The 20,266-nt window shown below is 39.5% G+C and overlaps 1 protein-coding gene across 1 annotated transcript in view; it reads left to right on the top strand.

The window, feature by feature from the left end:
• Window positions 1-20,266, top strand: part of LOC108717374 (ADP-ribose glycohydrolase MACROD2) — a 1,335,613-nt gene that overhangs the window by 1,307,522 nt on the left and 7,825 nt on the right. The window contains exon 16 of the mRNA XM_041564180.1: window positions 9,042-9,104. Coding sequence (XP_041420114.1) covers window positions 9,042-9,104 — 63 coding nt within the window. The remainder of the gene's footprint in view (window positions 1-9,041; window positions 9,105-20,266) is intronic.

Below are 20,266 nucleotides of genomic sequence, written 5' to 3'. Positions count from 1 at the left end.
GTTTAGAATGTACAAATAGCATTGGATTAGTGAAACATAGTTTTACCCGTTTATAAAAAGCCCTTGTAAAAACCACTTAAAAAAATAAATATATTGGAGCATTTAAAGTAATGTGCAGTACTACAGAGTATAATACAAAGAGAGCATATAAATCCTTTGTGCCTATGAAAGCTTTTTTTCCCCTGATTATGCTGCCAATAAAGTCACTAAAGGTGAGTCAATGATGCATTTTGTATTCTCAGAATAACAGGGTATAAATAATGGCAGATTCTTATGCATTCTGTGAAACAAGCTGTGAATACAGTTGCTGCAGCAGGATAACAAATTTGAAATAATAAAATATCACATTGGGGGACGGAGCTTTAAACCACCCAATTTTCCTTGTCCCAGAAAGAGAGCAGAAATGGTACAAGCGTTGTGAGATGTTCCCTGTTACGTCGATGTGTCTTGGCTCTTTGAGAGATTATTCTGCAAAAAAGGAGTCATTATGTCTTCTCAAATGGAAAAAAAAAATGTGTGTTGAACGGGTTTCTGTAGAAGAAATTGTTAGTAAAACAGGCAGTGGCATAGCAGAGATTGTGGGTACCGTATATACTTGAGTATAAGCCGCCCCGAGTATTAGCTGAGGTACCTAATTTTACCTCAAAAAACTGGGAAAGCTTATTGACTCGAGTATAAGCCGAGAAATGCAGCAGCTTCTGGTAAGTTTCAATCAAAAAAATGAGGGTTTCTGCTCCCTTTGAAGGTGCCAGCATCTCGTTTTTGGATGCTGGCGAATATTCTTGGTGACTATTCTTGGACGCCGGCGACTATTCTTAGGCGCCGGCGACTATTCTTAGACGCCGGCTACCGTTTTTGCGCTTGACCCGAGTATAAGCCGAGGTAGAGTTTTTCAGCATATTTTTGGGGCTGAAAAACTCGGCTTATACTCGAGTATATACGGTAACAAATTATAAATAATGCAGAGTTGTTGCCTTCTCTTCCCACCATAAGAGTGAGGCTAAACAAAGGAATACACTCAAGGGATTTTGTGACTTGTAGTTAAGAAATAATGAGAAAATATTCCCATTTATGAACAAAAATGAACTTTTCCTGTTCCTATAAACAACCAACAGAGTCTCGACTCAATGAAATAATTCACATTTTTAAAAATGAGTATCTTTTTGTCTCAGTACCTTGAACTTGATCCCAACTTGTATCTCAAAATACAAATAATCCTCGTTGAAGGCAAAACAATTCTATTGGGTTTGTTTAGGGGGTTATTAGTGAAGTCCAAAATTTTAGTTTTTTTAACTATAAAATCCAAATTTTTAGTGGGCAAAAAAACCTAACATTTTTCGAGATTTATTATACCTGCAAGAAGTCCAATGGCCAAATTCACTAACAGGCAAATTTTCACCAGCATCAGCTTTGCACGCATCAAACTCTTCGCCAGGTGCAAATCCGATATGAATACGCTAATTCACAAAAATGCGAAGTTTCGTCCCGGGCGTCGAACGCTGGCGACTTTTCGCTGTGTGAGCATTTCATAGCGAAGATGTGCTAGTATTCATTTGTGACTAGCGGAACTTCACTAGTGATCTTGCGCTTAGGTCAAATTGCATCGGGTGGGAAATTTAAAGTTTCATTATAGGGAATTTGCGGAGTAACATCCGTTTGACAGATAGAGTGCGAATGACCGATAGCGACAGTCTGTTTAGTAAATTGCGCCTCTTAGTAAATTGGCGATGTCCCTGCGGGTGGCAATGATGGCAAAAGTTGTTGGCATTAGCCACTTCGCTCTTTATTAAATCTACCCCCGAATCTAAAAATATCCTTATCTTCAACCTGTGAAGGTCTTGTAGAAGTCAATGGCTGAGATCCTATTTGCAATTTGAAGATATTATTGTCTGCGCTGGGTTTCAACGATAATCCGAAGATTTGTGGCTTTTCCGCCGATTGCATGAGAAAATTTGCACTTTTCGGGTCTCAAATCCAAAAAATTCAGATTTATCGCTTGACAATCCGAAAAAGTCAAATTTTTTGTAAGACAAACTGAAAAGCCGTGTTATTTGACAATCTGATTTTTTTGTGTTTATTTATTGATAAATAAGGGTGAATCATGGATTCTAGTTTGGTTGGACTTTATTTAAAAAAATCTGAAAAATTTAGATTTCGGTATATACCCCCTTAATGTTTAAACATTTTTTTAGTAGACTTGAAGTGAAGGATTGGAATGATAAAAAGTTCGAATTTCAAAGTAATTTTTTGGGTGCTTCGACCATCGAATAGCCTACTACGACCTTTGACTTTGACTAAGATTCGAACGATTCGAACTAAAAATCATTAGACTATTCAACCATTCAATAGTCAAGGTACTGTCTCTTTAAAAAACTTCGACTACATACGGCACTTTAAACCTACCAAGGTACAATGTTAGCCTATGGGGACCTTCCCCAGCATTTTTTTAAAATTTTTTTTTGATCGAAAAAAAAATCCTTCGATTGATCGCTTAAAATCGTTCGAATCGTTCAAAGGATTTCATTGTTTGATCGAACTATTTTTACGTCGATCGATCGATCGAAGGATTTGCGCTAAATCGTTTGAATTCCATATTCGAATTCGAAGGTTTTAAATTCGAGGGTTTATTAACCCTCGATATTCGACCCTTGATAAATGTGCCCCTAAGTATGGAGATCCAAATTACATAAAGACCCCTTATCTGGAAAAACCCCAGGTCCCGGGCATTCTGGATAACAGGTCCTACTGTATACTTGTACTCTATTAACATACTATATACTCAAATACACTGACTAAAGACAAGCAAATCCCAAAGGCATGCTATATACGCTCATGCAATGTACATCGGGATTATTTCCTAGACCCCCAATCAAAAAAGTAAGTTAATAAAAAGTAAAGTAATGGGATCAATTATCCACACATTAGTAGGTTTGGGACCCAGGGTTTTCTGGATAAGAGATCTTTCTGTAATTTGGATCTCCATCCTTTAAGCCTGCTAAAAAATTAAACATGAAACAAACCCAATAGGATCGTTTTGCCACCAATATGGAGTCATGCAGCTTTTTTACTATCAAGTACAAGCCACTGTTTTATTATTACAGAGAAAAAGGAAATCATTTTTAAAAATTTTAGTTGTTTGATTAAAATGGAGTCTATGGGAGCTGGCCTTCCCATAATCCATAGCTTTCCGAATAACGGGTTTCTGGACAAGGAATTCCACACCATGTTTTGCATTATGGGGGGGGGGTGTAAACTTTTTCATTCAGTTCTGTATTATTCAGGATGAAGGGGAAATACCGTTGTTGTTATGTATAATTATATAAATAATCCTTAGTGCATAATTTACCTAACAGGATATTAACTTGTCATTTTCTATACAGGTATGGGATCCATTATCCGGTAACCCATTATCCAGAAAGTTCTAAATCTGAACATAGACTCCATTATAATGAAATAATCCATTTTTTTTCTGTGTAATAATAAAACAGTAGCTTGTACTTGATCCCAACTAAGATATAATTAATCCTTATTGGAGGCAAAACCAGCCTATTGGGTTTATTTAATGTTTATATGATTTTCTTGACTTAAGGTATGAAGATCCAAAATATAAAAAGATCCATTATCAGGAAAAACCCAGGTTCACGGTTCATTCTGGATAACAGGTCCCATACCTGTAATACTAAATATATTTTAAAATGATTAACTTAAAATGCCTGTGTCAGGGGAACCAATCACTAAAAAGCAATTATCAGGCCTATGAAATGACTTACAAATTAATTAGAATGAGCCCCGACATTGATGCCAACCCTGTCTTACGGCAAATGACTTAACAGATTTCACCTGAATCAGTCTAAAGTGATGTGCAAATTCGTCTGGTTTCAACGAAAAATAAGCAAATTTCCCAAGAAATTTGCGAAACGGGGAAAAAACTCTAATTTTGACATTCATGTCAATTCTGAGGCTCTCTTTAATTTTGACACTGGCATTAAAGTCAATGGGTGTCCGAATAATGGTGACGCACAACGGTTTTGACGAAAGCAACTTTTCCGACGTGCGTCCAAAAATTTTTGACGCTGGCTTAATTTCACCAGTGAATTTCGCAGCAGTTTTGAATTTATTTGCAGGCAGTGAAACACGAAAATCCGCCATGATTTCGCACCTGCCGTATTTATTCACCCATCACTAGTCTAAATCTAAGGTATATAATGGTAAGTAAGCCTGACCTCACAGTCATTTTGTGGGCAATGGATTTGGCACATTACTCACAGAAGTTGAGCAGCTGGATTTTATTGAGATACGGCACAACATAAACTGAATATGCAGAGACAAATCATTTTAGGAAGTTTAGCCTTGGCTGTGATTTATGCCTCTAAAGTTTTCACAAAGTTACTGAACAATCTTTTTTTGTCATAAAAAATTACAATTAACAGATGTGAGTTTATTGCTAATTAATCTTGTTTTGTGGGCAATATCCGTATTTTACAGGTGGTAGTGTTTCTGCAAATTACCATTTCAAATCTGCAACTTGTGCTTAGTCGTAGAATACTGATAACCAGCCACATGGTTAAAACACTGAGATTGCCAATTCACTAAACGAAAAGAAAACGAATAAGGAAAAGAAAATTAAACATAGCTTAATTAATAACGTTTTAATAAAAAAAGGGAATCAAATTTTTTTTAAAAAACTCAAACTTAGTCAAATAAAAACAAATTAGGAATGTGGAATTGAATGTTGATTTGCTAAAGAAGGTTTATCTGTATTTTTAATCATTGTTATGTTTTGCCAACCCTTGGTAAATAATCAACTGAAAATGGAATCTTCTAAAGCCCCAGAAAGAACTAATGGCAAACGTTGCAACACAGCAAAAAAGGGAAAGTTGGTTCTCAACACTAAGGGGGATATTTATCCGAATTTATCTCAATATTTTCTGCTACAAACTCTGATCAAATCCGCTCGGGTTTTTTATGCTTATTTATTATTAAATTTTCCCGGAAATTTGCTTTGCGGGAAAAAAAAATCAGATTTTAGCAAATTTTTCTGACCTTTTCATCAGATTTTCATGATTTTCAAATTTTTCTGTAATTTTCACACGAAAACTTCGGGGTATTGCCCGAAACCCAGCGCACATCAAAAAATCATTGGGACGTCTCCCATTGACTTATATGCAACCTCAACAGGTCTGAGATGCCAGATTTTCAGATTTGAACTTTTCCATCTTCGGGGGTTTAATAAATTCCAAAAAATCTGTGATTTTTAAAAAGTCATATTTTATAAAAGAAAATCATGAATTTTTCGTGATTTTTGCATTCGGAGTTTAGTAAATAACCCCTTAAAATTTAAACCTTTAGGAGGGGGTGTAAAGGCTGTGACCCACAAAATTCATACAAATACAGGAGGTTCACTGCCCTCACCCATAATCAATATATTATGAGCATTAAGGGGCAGATTTATTAAGGGTCGAATTTCAAGTTCATGGCAGTTTGTAAAAACTCCCAATAACTCCCATTAAACTCAAAATTTGAAAAAATGACCAATTAAAGTTTTTAAAAACAAATCAAATTTTTCAGATTCAGGTGAATGGGATCGACCCACAAACTTGAATCAAATTCGAATTGAATTTGAATCTAATTAGATTTGAGTATTTTCACAAAAAAAAATAGATTTTCAGGATGTGTCCAAACAACTCCAAATTGATTCCAGGACATCCCCCATAAGCTAAAACAGCAATTCAGCAGGTTTAAGGTGGCGAATAGTTGAATTTGAATTGTAAAATTGTACATGATACATTTTGAAATTAAAATTTTATCAAAAACGCTAATTGAATTCTAACTACACTGAATTACACTAAAATAAACTTGAAAATTCAAATGTTTTTATTCAAAATTCGACTTCAAAATTCTAATTTTTACTTAGACCCTCGATAAATTTGCCCTTAAGACATTTTGTGCTAAAATGCCCTCCCCTTAAACAAAACAGGGATTGTTTGTCCATATATTGCAATATATTTAAGATGGCCAACTACATCAAAGTCATCCCATATCTGGCCAGTCCTACACATACTTTCATCTGATTCATTTAGAATACTAATACTTTATTATACACTTGCTTGCTTTCAAGGCCCCTTTTATTGGCCACCACTGGGATCACCTGACTGTAGCTGGGAATAATGGGAACTAAAACATGTTGATAGCCACTGCTCCTGTATAAACTATAGCAAAAAAGAGAAAGTTGTGCTCACCACTCAATTCGAAACATTAGGGGGCCCATTTACTTCGTTTGAGTGAAGGAATAGAGGAAAAAAAGTTTGAATTTCGAATGGTCGAATATGGCTACTTCGACCATCGAATGGGCTACTTTGACCTTTGACTACGACCTTCGACTTCGAATGGAACGATTCGAACTAAAAATCGTTCGAAAATTCGATAGTCGAAGTACTGTCTCTTTAAAAAATTCTTCGACCTAGTTCGACATCTAAAACCTACTGAGGCCAATGTTAGCTTATGGGGAAGGTCCCCATAGGCTTCCTAACCATTTCCTGATCGAATGAATATCCTTCGATCGATGGATCAAACGATTATTCCTTCGTTTGTTCGATCGTAGGAATAGCGGAAAATCCTTTGACTTCGATATTCGAAATTGAAGGATTTTACTTAGACGGTCGAATATCGAGGGTTAATTAACCCTCGATAATTGACCCTAGGTAAATGTGCCCCTAGGCATTTATGTTGCAACATAGTCAGGTAGCTGTGTGCAGCAGTCCTAAACTTGTAGGGACCTGGAGAAGGAAAGGTTGAAAAATTCAAACTTTGAGTAGAGAGGGGAACATGGGCTGGCATTACTTTATGTTTTCATTATATCTGGATTCTGCTGGAGAGAGCTGACCTTCCAAATACAATTCCATTCCAGACTTTTGAAGAACTTAATGCATAACATAAACATGGGGGCATTTCAAGAGAATATCAGGTTGTGTCAGTGGATGATTTGAGTTTGTTTCTAAAGCAGATCAAGATGAAGGCTGGTTGGTATGTTTCAAAGGAATTGATGATGTGAGCCAATATGATGATTTCAAAAGTCAGTTCAGAACTGATGATGCTCATTTATGCACCTTGAACATCTCACAGATTCACAGAAAATAATAATATTTGTAGCTCTGGAATTAGAACCAATGTTATTTCCTAATATGAGAAGAAAACTATTTAAGCAGAAGATTCATTTCTTAAATACTTTATGATGCTTGTATACATTAAACCAGGAGACTGCCCTAAAGAATCTCTAACATGAAAGAAATGTTTGACTTCATTCTGGATATCCCATTCACTTGCCTGGGAAAATTCTGAATATATGAGATGCTGGGCAGCCCAATGGAATGTTAAGTCTATTTATAAGGCAAGACTTTGGAGATCCTGACATTTAAGTAATAATAATCTGTCTGGTTTTGCCTTGGTAAAACAATTGGGAAATGGAACATTTTCAGGCCAAAATACATGCAAGTTCTGATTGTAGTTATTAGTTATTATAGATATAAGTTCAGATACATAAATAGGCAGGTATTAGTTTCAAGCACCATATAGCACGTTTTAGGCTGCATTTCTCAAAATTATGCTGTCATGATTTTTATGGTGTCGTTTTTATTTTTTATATTACAGGGTTTCCATTTTAAATAATTAACTATACCATGTTACATTTAATTCCTAACCCAACAAGTGTATTTAATTGTAATATTGGCGTGTCGGCGCATCTAAGGTCATTTTGCCTGGTCATGTGCTTTCAGAAAGAGCCAGTGTTGCACTATGGAACTGCTTCACAGTGGGACATGTATTTTTACTATTGAGTACTGTTCTTATATCTACCAGGGATCTTTTGTCTGGTGACCTTCCTGTTGTTCTGCTCATGGGCTGCTGGGGGGTGATATCACTCTACACTTGCAGTACAGCAGTAAAGAGTAACTGAACTTTATCAAAGCACAAGTCACATGACGGGGGGCAACTGGGAAACTGACAATATGTCTAGCCTAGATTTCAAAATCAAATATTAAAAAAAAAACTGTTTGCTCTTTTTACAAACGGATCTCAGTGCAGAAGTCTGCTGGAGCAGCAAATGTCCCGCATGTCTCCAGTGCAGTTCTATGCGTGCATGTGCCCATGCGCCCACACATAAAGGAAGTTGTAGGAGACGTAGAAGGGAAGGGGAGTAGATGAGATGGGGAAGGGGAGGAGAAGGAAACAGGGAAGGGGAGGGGAAGGAGAGGAGAAGGAGACCAAGAAGGGGGTGATGGGGAGGAGAAGGAGAAGAGATTGGGAAGGGAAGGGGAGGAGAAGGAGAAAGGGAAGGGGAGAAGGAGACCAAGAAGGGGAGGGGAGGAGAGGAGACGGTAACAGTGGAGGGGGAGGGGAAGGGGAGGAGAAGGAGACCAGGAAGGGGAGGGGAGTGGGAGGAGAAAGAGACGGAAGATACAGAAAATACCTGTAATAATGAAACAGTGCCTTGTACTGAGCTGCATAAATCCATATTGATGTCAAAACCATCACACTGGGTGTATTTAATTTTGAAATGTTTTGTAAATTGATTCTTTATCTGGAAAACCCTCATTTTGGATAATACAACCCATACCTGTATTAGATTCATGTTTAATAATACTATCAATAAAGAATATCATGCACATGCACCAATACCGGGGTGCTATATGATAGTTACAATTATTATTAAATTACAATGTAATATGATTTACATTTATTTATTGTTAATATATGAAATATAAGGTTGTTTGTGTGGTCACCATTTGTCTGACTACAAGTCCAGCAGTTCTGGTTTATATATCCAGTTGACATACTGTATTTTATTTATTTCAGTTACATTTAACAACACTTTGAGGTAAACATGTGTCATGAGCATTAGCTAAAAGTCTTGCTTTATTCATCATTTCTCACATTTCTTGAAGAATATATTTTTTGTTTGAAAAGAATAAAGTGCATTTCTGAAAAGGAAATCAGTTTCTTTTCCCACGTGTTCACCATTTTGTCTTGTTTTAATCATTCTTTAGAAATAGCTTCCCCATCCAATGAAACATGTCAAGAATCTGGCCCAAAGGATACAAATGAAGATGGTAAGAACATTCTTTGTCCTTCATTAGACAATGTTTATTTTTCCTTTAGTTCACTCAAGATGGTTTTGAGTGACTGTAATCCATCAATTTTGCTTATGAAAGTGCAGCATACTCAAAAAAAATGGAAAGCCTGTATAACAGACCTAAACATTTAGAGGCATATTTATTATGCTGTGTAAAAAACCGGCAGGATAATATACCATACATTGACGTGTAAAAAAACAACAGCATGAAAATTTGTATGCGTTTTTTTTTTCTTGTGGCATCCATCGGACGCAATGTAAAATAACGGTGCAAATCTGTCATTGAAACTTGCAAAGCAGCAGTAAAGAGTGATGGAGGTTTATCAGAGCACAAGTCACATGACTGAGGGCACCTGGGAAACTAACAATAATAGGTTGCTTTCAAATAGCAAATGTGGGTACGTTCAGACCTCAGATTTTTAATGTAAAGTGCACCAGTATATATTTTTTGTGATACTACATACCAGTATATGCAGAGTTGTTTTTCTCAAGGTTATATCATCATATAAATGGCTTACACAGATTTGATCTACTTAAGGTCATAACATAATATCAATGGCTTTGGACTCTCTACTTCTTGTAGAAGAAATCCTTAAGCCTAGTCTGCCATACCCTAAAGAATATATTGGTATATTAACTAATTTTCACTCATGTGGGCGCATAGGATGAGAGGTGACAAATTTAAAATGCCGTAAAACAATAGAGTTTAGCTGGCCACGCATTTTACATTTTCTTTCCTCATAAAAACATACATTTAATAAAAAGAGAAAGTATGGTGGCCCATTGAGTAGAATTTCTACCTCATTTGGATCCTGAGTTCAGTTAATGTAAGAAGTTTGTTTGTTTTCCTCTGTCTGTGTGGATCTCCTCCAGGTATACTCCAAAAATATACAGGCAGGTTAATTGGTCCTAGTGTGGGATAGGGACCTTAGATTGAAAAATCCATTGGAGAAGTGACAGAGATAATCTCTAAAGTAAATGATCTCTGTATAACCTCTATAAACAGTGTGTATACTATATAAAAAAAATAATAATACATTTAAGGGGATACTGTCATGGGAAAAAAAAAATTCAAAATGAATCAGTTAAAAATGCTGCTCCAGTAGAATTCTTCACTGAAATCCATTTCTCAACAGAGCAAACAGATTTTTTGATATTCAATTTTGAAATCTGACATGGGGCTAGACATATTGTCAATTTCCCAGCTGCCCCAAGTCATGTGACTTGTGCTCTGATAAACTTAAATCACTCTTTACTGCTGTACTGCAAGTTGGAGTGATATCACCCCCTCCCTTTTCCCCCCCCAGCAGCCAAACAACAGAACAATGGGAAGGTAACCAGATAACAGCTCCTTAACACAAGATAACAGCTGCCTGGTAGATCTAAGAACAACACTCCAGAGTAAAAACCCATGTCCCACCGAGACTCCTTCAGTTACATTGAGAAGGAAAAACAGCAGCCTGCCAGAAAGCATTTCTCTCCTAAAGTGCAGGCACAAGTCACATGACCAGAGGCAGCTGGGAAATTGACAAAATGTCTAGCCCCATTTCAGATTTCAAAATTGAAAGACAAGAGATTTGCATCATCTGGAATTTGACCCTATTCTATGTAGTCTTTCTGAGAACAACAGGTTCATGCAGCTTTTGCTCTCGGCTCAGGACTTTCTTAGATCATTTGTATTCCTAGAGCAGTGAAACCAAAATCACGTACAATGCTTTTTGCACTTCCTTTATTCCTAAGCAACAATAAACGATAACACTGCCATACCCATTGACACCGCTTGTTATTACTCAACAGCAGACTGTAAAATAATTATGTCCTCTGATAAAATAAGTGGGAGCTGCTACAGCTACAAAGATTGTCAGCATCACAGTTTAAAATGTATTTTTTTGATAACTATCAAATAATTACTGCCTGAAAGAATTACCAGACGCATTTCATTTTTTTACAGGAAACATTTGAGAAAGTAGAATCAAAGGCTTAGCCTCATAAATCTGACTCGGTTATAACTAGAGATAAACATTTTAGATCTTAACGCATACAGTAATATTAGAAAAGATGCCATTTTTGTAAAATAAAACTGTGAAATTTTCATGCATTTTTGTCTCTACTTTTCTACTTGTTTAATACGTGGCATCAAAATACCAGAAATGCTCCCTGCCATCTGCCAGTGCAGATCTAGACATTGAAACTGATATTGAATAACTTGCCTTGCAATACTTCTACAATATAGAAATACAAATTCGCAGATGAGGTTCAGGGTTAAAAAATGTAACTTAACGCACTTCGGTAGAATATAAGGGGCAGATTTACATAGGGTCGAATATCGAGGGTTAATTAAGCCTCGGTATTCAACTGCCGAATGTAAATCCTTCGACTTCGAAATATCGAAGTCAAAGGATTTACCACAGATAGTTCGATCGAACAATTAAATCATTCAATTCGAAGGATTTTAATCCATCTATCGAACGATTTTTCTTCGACCTCAAAAACATTAGAAAGCCTATGGGGACCTTCCCCATAGGCTACCATTGCACTTCGGTAGGTTTTAGGTGGCGAACTAGGGGGTCGAAGTTTTTTTTAAAGAGACAGTACTTCGACTATCGAATGGTCAAATATTCCAACGATTTTTAGTTCGATTCGAAGTCGTAGTCGAAGGTCGAGGTAGCCAATCCGATGGTCAAAGTAGCCTAAAAAATCATTCGAAATTAGAAGTTTTTTTTATTCTATTCCTTCAATCGAGCTAAGTAAATGGGCCCCTAAATGTTAGTTATACACTAAATGGCAGAGTGTTGAGAGTCTCATTAATTGAGAAGGATTTGGGGGGTTTTGTAGATAACAAACTGTATAATTCTAGGCACCATCGCCCAGTGGCTACTAAAGCAGATACTGGCTTGTATAATTTTGGTTCTTAATAGTTCCCTGTTATGACTTACCTTGAATATGCAGGGCAGTTTTGGAACCCAGTCCTAAAGAGGGAAATGAATGTATTTGAGAGAATGCTGAGACTTGCACTAGACTGGTAAGATGAATGGAGGAATTCAACTATAAGGAAAGACTATTAATGTTGGGATTAATTTCCCTGGAAAAAATGCACTTGCAATGGGACAAGATAGCTCTTTACAAATTCATCAGAGGTTATATACAGATAACATGTAAAAGATCAAAGAGGCCCCCCATTTATGTTTAAGGAACTCAACTTTAATTTGAAGCAGCAAAAATATTCATGGTGAGGGCACTGAATGCCCTTCAGGATAATGTTAGATCAGATGCAAAATACATTTCAAATATTTATTTTTTAAATAAAAAAAATTATTTTGGAATATAAGAGACCACTTTTGCACTCAATGCACTAGTGATGCTGCCCCCCCTTTGCCACTTCAACAGAACCACTTAAATTTTTAAGCACAGAGTGGGAGAGGGGGCGGCATCTGGGCTGCTGCATCAGGCGGTAGCAGCACCAAAATCGCCCCTGGACACTCTCCAGCAGGAGACAACTCCCCATCTAAGCAGCCGACTGTATCACATCTCTCAATCAAGGCTTTAACACTGCTGAAGCCATTATGTCTGCACATGGATAGCTTCTCTGTAGTGATATAGATGAGATATTCTTACTAAAGCTGGGAGCATATTCTGGCATATTGACCTCATTAAGCACTAGTGATACTACATATCAGTTCTGCTATTGTATTTCCAGTAGCGCAGTAATTAGCATGCTGTGTGGGCTACGCATTCTCATTTACACTTCAAAGAAGTCATCTTAAACTACATTACAGGTAATTTAAGATGCTATAATTTAAGTAAGAAATCTCAATTAAGGCTCAGATCTCCAAGGTTAAAAAATAATTATGTGGACACAGAAACTAGAAATAGTTATTTTTCCCTTTTTTTGTCGTCTTTCGTTGCACCTATTGACCACCAATGATTACTGATAACTAAATTAAAACCATAAAAAGATTATATGTTCTCTAAGGTAACATGTTACAAAAGGCCACTATTAATAAGGTGTTGAGGTACAGTATAAAAATAATAGTTAGTTTGACTAGATGTTCAATGAAGTAGTACAAATATTACTTTGTCGTTTCATCAATTTGGGGATAAATATCAATAGGTAGAAAATGTCTTTACTTTACTCTTGCCAATAAAGAAAATCCTCCATCTCTGCCACTTCTAATGTAGTAAACAAACTATTTCTAAATAGAGGTTAATGAGATAAAAAGTACAAATGACCTGGGAATGTGTAAGTAATTGTGTCTATCAAGAAGCTTTGTGCATAGGCTAAGCTGGAGAGATCAGAGAAATGTGCAAACATGCCCCATATTCCCACTTCATCGCTTTATATATAGAGACCTAAGCAAACAATATAAAGCCAACTATAACACTCACATTTGTGTCCTTAACAATGAAGCTCCTCCCGATATTTGATCTCTGATCTCAAAATACACTTCTTCTCATCACTTCTGCCCATTCTCGTCTACAAGACTTCTCTCTGGCTTCTGCTTTTCTCTTTAACTCTCTGCCTTCGAGCTTTGACTTTCTCCTTCTTTCCAAACTTTCAAATGCAAAAGACCCACCTGTTTAGGGAAGCTTATTCAGTGTATCTTACTTAATCAGTCATAAATGCATTATAAATCACAAAATTCAATGGTACCCTAACCCTTTAGTTTGTAAACTCTTGTGAGTAGGGCCTTCTAATACTATTGTAGCGCTATAATAAACTGACTTGTGCTAGGGCAGTTTTAGCTACTTTCCTTTGTGGGCTGAGACCACAGATGAGCTCTCTTTCTCAGGGGTAAGTCCTTGCAACGCGCTGGAGGCAAGGGTGTAGTGTAACTGTAACTGGGTGAGATAGCACAATGATGGGCGCCAGTAGTTCTTTAACGTTTGAACCAAGAACTGGGTTTATTGAACAATAGCACATACTGTAGATCATTTAGCACATTGATCCACAATGGAGTATAGAACTTACACAGCAGCATAAAGGAAGCATATACTCACAGCACGTATAGGCTGAATCCCCACAGGCTTGGGAATATACAGCAGAGAGTAAGCTGACAGCATGTGATGGGTATTGCCCAGTTTTCAGGATATCTTCCAGTGGCAGACTAGGGGAACTCCTGACATCCCTATCTCAACACTTGGTTCCTTACTCTGGGTCAGTAATACCCTGGGATCTTAATCCCTCTAATCTCCTCGGCGGAGCCTTGAGCTGCTCAACTAAATAACCTCTCTATCACTCCTAGAGCGATCTACAAAACGAGTATAGCTGTCTAATTACTAGGGCCAAGGCGCCTAGGGTCAGCATAACCCATTCCCTTCCAGCCTGCTTGGTTGGGCTAAAGCAATGGACCCAGACCTCATGGTTCCTAAACCTTTTATACTCTGGCACAGTGCCATCTGGTGTACACTGTGTGAACTGCAGGGGTTACATAAGCACAAGGTCCCCATAAGGACCCACTGAGGTGTCCATATTACTAGGCATGTGTCTGTAAAGTGTAAGGGTGTCTAAGATTTTCACATCCCTACACTATCATACTCTGTAAACCCTTGGTAGTTATTTACTGTTTGCTCCCTGGTTGTTATCTATGTAAAGCACTTTGGGGGAATGTAATTAAAGTTGCAAAGAGAAAAACATTTCACACCATTAAGAATAAAGACATCTTGCAATGTAATATTGTTGATTAAATTGTTATTGCATTGCACATTTTAATTGCGCATTGCTGATTTTAATTGTGCACTCTTAAGAAGTGCCTGAAGGTGTTGTAACCATTGCGAATAGTTTTTTCGTTACTGACTTTTATTACATTCCCCCGTTTGTAACTTGTTGGCGCTATATAAATAAGTGATGAAGATGATGATGACTATACTAAAGGACATACAGTATTTGCCACAATTTATCAGAAGAATAAAACCCTGTACAACTGAAAACAGGTGCAGAGTTTGTTCTTTCTTGGATACACAATGTCTAATGGTCTAGTTAAGGAGGAAGTCAACTAAGCAGAGTTAATGAAGTTCAGTCAGCTGGTTGGTTGGCAAGTGTTCCAGTTCTACAAAGTCACTGCTAATGTTCCACTGGCAATCAGTGTGATAGGCTAAAGTTGTCCATCGGTTATTGTACTGTTCCATCACTCATTAGTAACACAAATAGCAACATAATCATTTAGTCCAGTGACTAAACACTGACCCTCATTTGTGATGTTTTTACTTTGAGACTAGGGATGTAGCGAACGTCGGAAAAAAAGTTCGCGAACATATTCGCGAACTTGCGCAAAAATGCGAGCGGTTCGCGAACGGTTCGCGAACCCCATAGACTTCAATGGGAAGGCGAACTTTAACATCTAGAAAAGACATTTCTGGCCAGAAAAATGATTTTAAAGTTGTTTAAAGGGTGCAACGACCTGGACAGTGGCATGCCAGAGGGGGATCATGGGCAAAAATGTTTCTAAAAAATCCATTGTTGACACAGCGCTGCGTTTTGTGCTGTAAAGGGCAGAAATCACACTACATTTCTAAACCTGTGTAATAAAATGCTTTAAAACGTCCGGCGTCTACATGCCAATCAAGTCGTGTAAAAGTTACAGCCTGTTCACACGCAAAGACGAAACGCGGTGCTTACTGCAACGCAAAAAGACGCAAAGAGCTTTAATGAATGATACCGTCAAGTGAGCAAATAATAGTTTTTAATTACTAGTTGCTTGTCACCTCCAGGATGTTCGTCCTGTTGGTGGCAATATTTCTGTAGTGGTGTGTTTAGCAGTCACCGTGCTTGTGCGCACGTGCACGGTCAGGCAGAGGTAATTCAATGTACAGTGAAGTGAACCAAAAAACACAGATTCTGCAGTGTGGGCCCAGTTTTGGTCTACTTTATTGATCACCTGCGGTGACCATAAAAGATGCGATTTTGCCACTGTTGCAGAACCCTGAAAAATTAGGCATGTGTACTTTCCTGAAAAATTATGTTTTTTTTGTCGCAGCCACTGAACCAGAAGTCCAGAAACAATATGCCATATAAATGCTGAAAATATTAATTTTTTTTTGTGGCAGCCACTGCAGCACAGAGGCCAGAAAAAATATGCCATATAAATGCAAACAATATTAATTTTTTTTTGTCGCAGCCACTGCAGCACAGAGGCCAGAAAAAATATGCCATATAAATGCAAACAATATTATTTTTTTTTTGTCGCAGCCACTGCAGCACAGAGGCCAGGAAAAATATGCCATATAAATGCTAACAATATACATTTTTTTTGTCGCAGACACTGAAGCACAGAGGCCATAAAAAATATGCCATATAAATGCAGAAAATATGCATTTTTTTGGTCGCAGCCACTGAAGCACAGTTGACAGAAAAATTATGCCATATAAATGCAGAAAATATAAATTTTTTTGGTTGCAGCCACTGAAGCACAGAGGCCAGAAAAATTATGTCATATAAATGCAGAAAATATGCATTTTTTTGGTCGCAGCCACTGAAGCACAGTTGACAGAAAAATTATGCCATATAAATGCAGAAAATATAAATTTTTTTGGTTGCAGCCACTGAAGCACAGTTGCCAGAAAAAATATGCCATATAAATGCAGAAAATATAAATTTTTTTGGTTGCAGCCACTGAAGCACAGTTGACAGAAAAATTATGTCATATAAATGCAGAAAATATGCATTTTTTTGGTCGCAGCCACTGAAGCACAGTTGACAGAAAAATTATGCCATATAAATGCAGAAAATATAAATTTTTTTGGTTGCAGCCACTGAAGCACAGAGGCCAGAAAAATTATGCCATATAAATGCAGAAAATATGCATTTTTTTGGTTGCAGCCACTGAAGCACAGAGGCCAGAAAAATTATGCCATATAAATGCAGAAAATATGCATTTTTTTGGACGCAGCCACTGAAGCACAGTTGCCAGAAAAAATATGCCATATAAATGCTGAAAATAGTCATTTTTCGCCATACGTTGACCTTGTAGACATTGTTTGCCCAGTTTTTTTGGTTGCAGCCACTGAAGCACAGAGGCCAGAAAAAATTAAACCAGTAGGGTTTGCACCCTAGTTTGTAACGGTGGCGGAGGGAGGAGGACGCTAAAGGACAGCTGTGTGTGGAGTCATGAGGCTTGAAGAGAAGGACAGCTGCATAGAAGTCAGAACAAGTCTTCCGGCGTGCAGTAACCCTCCGAGATCCACCCCTCATTCATTTTAATAAAGGTCAGGTAATCGACACTTTTGTGACCTAGGCGAGTTCTCTTCTCAGTTACAATCCCTCCTGCTGCACTGAAGGTCCTTTCTGAGAGCACACTTGAGGCTGGGCAAGACAAGAGGTTCATGGCAAATTGTGACAGCTCTGGCCACAGATCAAGCCTGCGCACCCAGTAGTCCAGGGGTTCATCGCTCCTCAGAGTGTCGATATCTGCAGTTAATGCCAGGTAGTCCGCTACCTGCCGGTCGAGGCGTTCTTTGAGGGTGGATCCAGAAGGGTTGTGGCGCTGCCTTGGACAGAAAAACATTTGCATGTCTGACGTTACAGACTGGCCAAAGGGCTTTGTCCTTGCAGGTGTGCTCGTGGCAGGATTACTGGCACCTCTGCCCCTGGAATGTTGATGAGTTCCTGAAGTGACATCACCCTTAAAAGCATTGTACAACATGTTTTGCAGGCTGGTTTGTAAATGCCGCATCTTTTCGGACTTGTGGTATGTTGGTAACATTTCTGACACTTTATGCTTGTACCGAGGGTCTAGTAGCGTTGCGACCCAGTACAGGTCCTTCTCCTTAAGCCTCTTGATACGGGGGTCCTTCAACAGGCATGACAGCATGAAAGACCCCATTCTCACAAGGTTGGATGCAGAGCTATCCATCTCCGCTTCCTCATTATCAAGGACTGCATCATCCACGGTCTCCTCCCCCCAGCCACGTACAAGACCAGGGGTCCCCAAAAGGTCACCACTAGCCCCCTGGGAAGCCTGCTCCTGTTGGTCCTCCTCCTCCTCCTCCACAAAGCCACCTTCCTCCTCTGACTCCACTTCTGGCACCTCTCCCTGCGTTGCAGCAGGTGCCTGGGTTCGTTCTGGTGATTCCGACCAGAAATCGTGCGCTTCCAGCTCCTCGTCACGCTGGTCTACAGCCTCATCTGTCACTCGTCGCACGGCACGCTCCAGGAATAAAGCGAAGGGTATTAGGTCGCTGATGGTGCCTTCGGTGCGACTGACCATATTTGTCACCTCTTCAAAAGGTCGCATGAGCCTGCAGGCATCGCGCATAAGCACCCAGTAACGGGGGAAAAAAATCCCCAGCTGTGCAGATCCAGTCCTACCACCCAGTTCAAAAAGGTACTCGTTGACGGCCCTTTGTTGTTGCAGCAGACGTTCCAACATAAGGAGCGTTGAATTCCAGCGAGTCTGGCTGTCAGAAATCAAACGCCTGACTGGCATGTTGTAGCGCTGCTGAATGTCAGCAAGGCGTGCCATGGCTGTGTAGGAACGCCTGAAATGGGCCGACACCTTTCTGGACTGGGTGAGAACGTCCTGGAATCCTGGGTACTTGGAGACAAAACGTTGGACTATTAAATTTAACACATGTGCCATGCAGGGCACATGTGTTAAATTGCCTAGTCTCAACGCTGCCAACAGATTGCTTCCATTGTCACACACCACTTTTCCGATCTGCAGTTGGTGTGGGGTCAGCCACCGATCGGCCTGTGACTGCAGAGATGACAGGAGTACAGATCCGGTATGGTTTTTGCTTTCCAGGCACGTCATCCCCAAGACAGCGTGACAACGGCGTACCTGGCACGTCGAATAGCCTAGGGGGAGCTGGGGGTGCACAGGTGTGGAGGAGGAGAAGGAGGACCCAGCAGCAGAGTAAGAAGAAGAAGAAGAAGACGAGGTAGAGAGCGATGGAGGAGTAGAGGTGGTGGCAGAACCGCGTGCAATCCGTGGCGGTGACACCAACTCCACTGTTGTTGTTGAGCTACCCATTCCCTGCTTCCCAGCCATTACCAAGTTCACCCAGTGGGCAGTGTAGGTGACATACCTGCCCTGACCATGCTTGGAGGACCATGCGTCAGTAGTCATATGGACCTTTGGCCCAACACTAAGTGACAGAGATGCGGTAACTTGGCTCTGCACATGTTGGTACAGGTGTGGTATTCCCTTTTTAGAAAAAAAATTGCGGCTGGGTACCTTCCACTGCGGTGTCCCAATTGCTACAAATTTGCGGAAGGCCTCAGAGTCCACCAGCTGGTATGGTAAAAGCTGGCGGGCTAAGAGTGCAGACAAGCCAGCTGTCAGACGCCGCGCAAGGGGGTGACAGTCAGACATTGGCTTCTTACGCTCAAACATGGCCTTCACAGAAACTTGGCTGGTGGCAGATGACTGGGAATGGGAACAGGTGGTCAAGGTGGAAGGCGGAGTGGAGGGTGGTTCAGACGGGTCAAGGAGAGCAGAGGTAGAGCAGTAAGATGCTGGACCAGAAGGAGTGTGGCTTTTAGTTTGCCTGTTGCCTTTGAGGTGTTGCTCCCAAAGTGCTTTGTGCTTGCCGCTCATGTGCCTTCGCATAGAAGTTGTACCTATGTGGCTGTTGGGCTTACCAAGGCTCAGTTTCTGACTGCACTCATTGCAAATTACAATGCTTTTGTCAGAGGCACACACATTAAAAAAATCCCACACTGCTGACTTTTTGGAAGTGTGCGATCTGGCGGTAACAGTAGAAGTTGGCGGAGTTGGCGGTATTGGCGGCAATGGCGGGTGCGTTGGCCGGCTGAACACAGGTGCCGATACATGTTGTTGCCCTACTGATCCCTGCGGGCTGTCCTCCCTGCTTCTTCTAGGTCTTATTCTCCTACTGCCTCTCTGACTCTCCGTCTCTCCATCTGAACTACCCTCCTCTTGCTCTCTTCTACTAGGCACCCACAAAACATCAATCTCCTCATCATCATTCTCCTCAGATGCATCAATTTCTTCTGACACATCACAGAAGGAAGCAGCAGCGGGGACCTCCTCCTCATCACTCATTATGTCCATCTCTATCGTGTTCTCTGCCAGAATTAAATCTGGTGTAAGGTCCTCATCTCCTTCATCTTCTTCTGGCAATAATGGTTGCGCATTACTCAGTTCAAGAAACTCATGGGAAAATAACTCCTCTGACCCC

The sequence above is a fragment of the Xenopus laevis genome, chromosome 5S (assembly GCF_017654675.1).
Source record: "Xenopus laevis strain J_2021 chromosome 5S, Xenopus_laevis_v10.1, whole genome shotgun sequence".
Classification (NCBI taxonomy): Eukaryota; Metazoa; Chordata; class Amphibia; order Anura; family Pipidae; genus Xenopus; species Xenopus laevis.
Note: the sequence above shows the minus strand (reverse complement) of the source record. Positions and strands in the feature narration are given on the sequence as shown.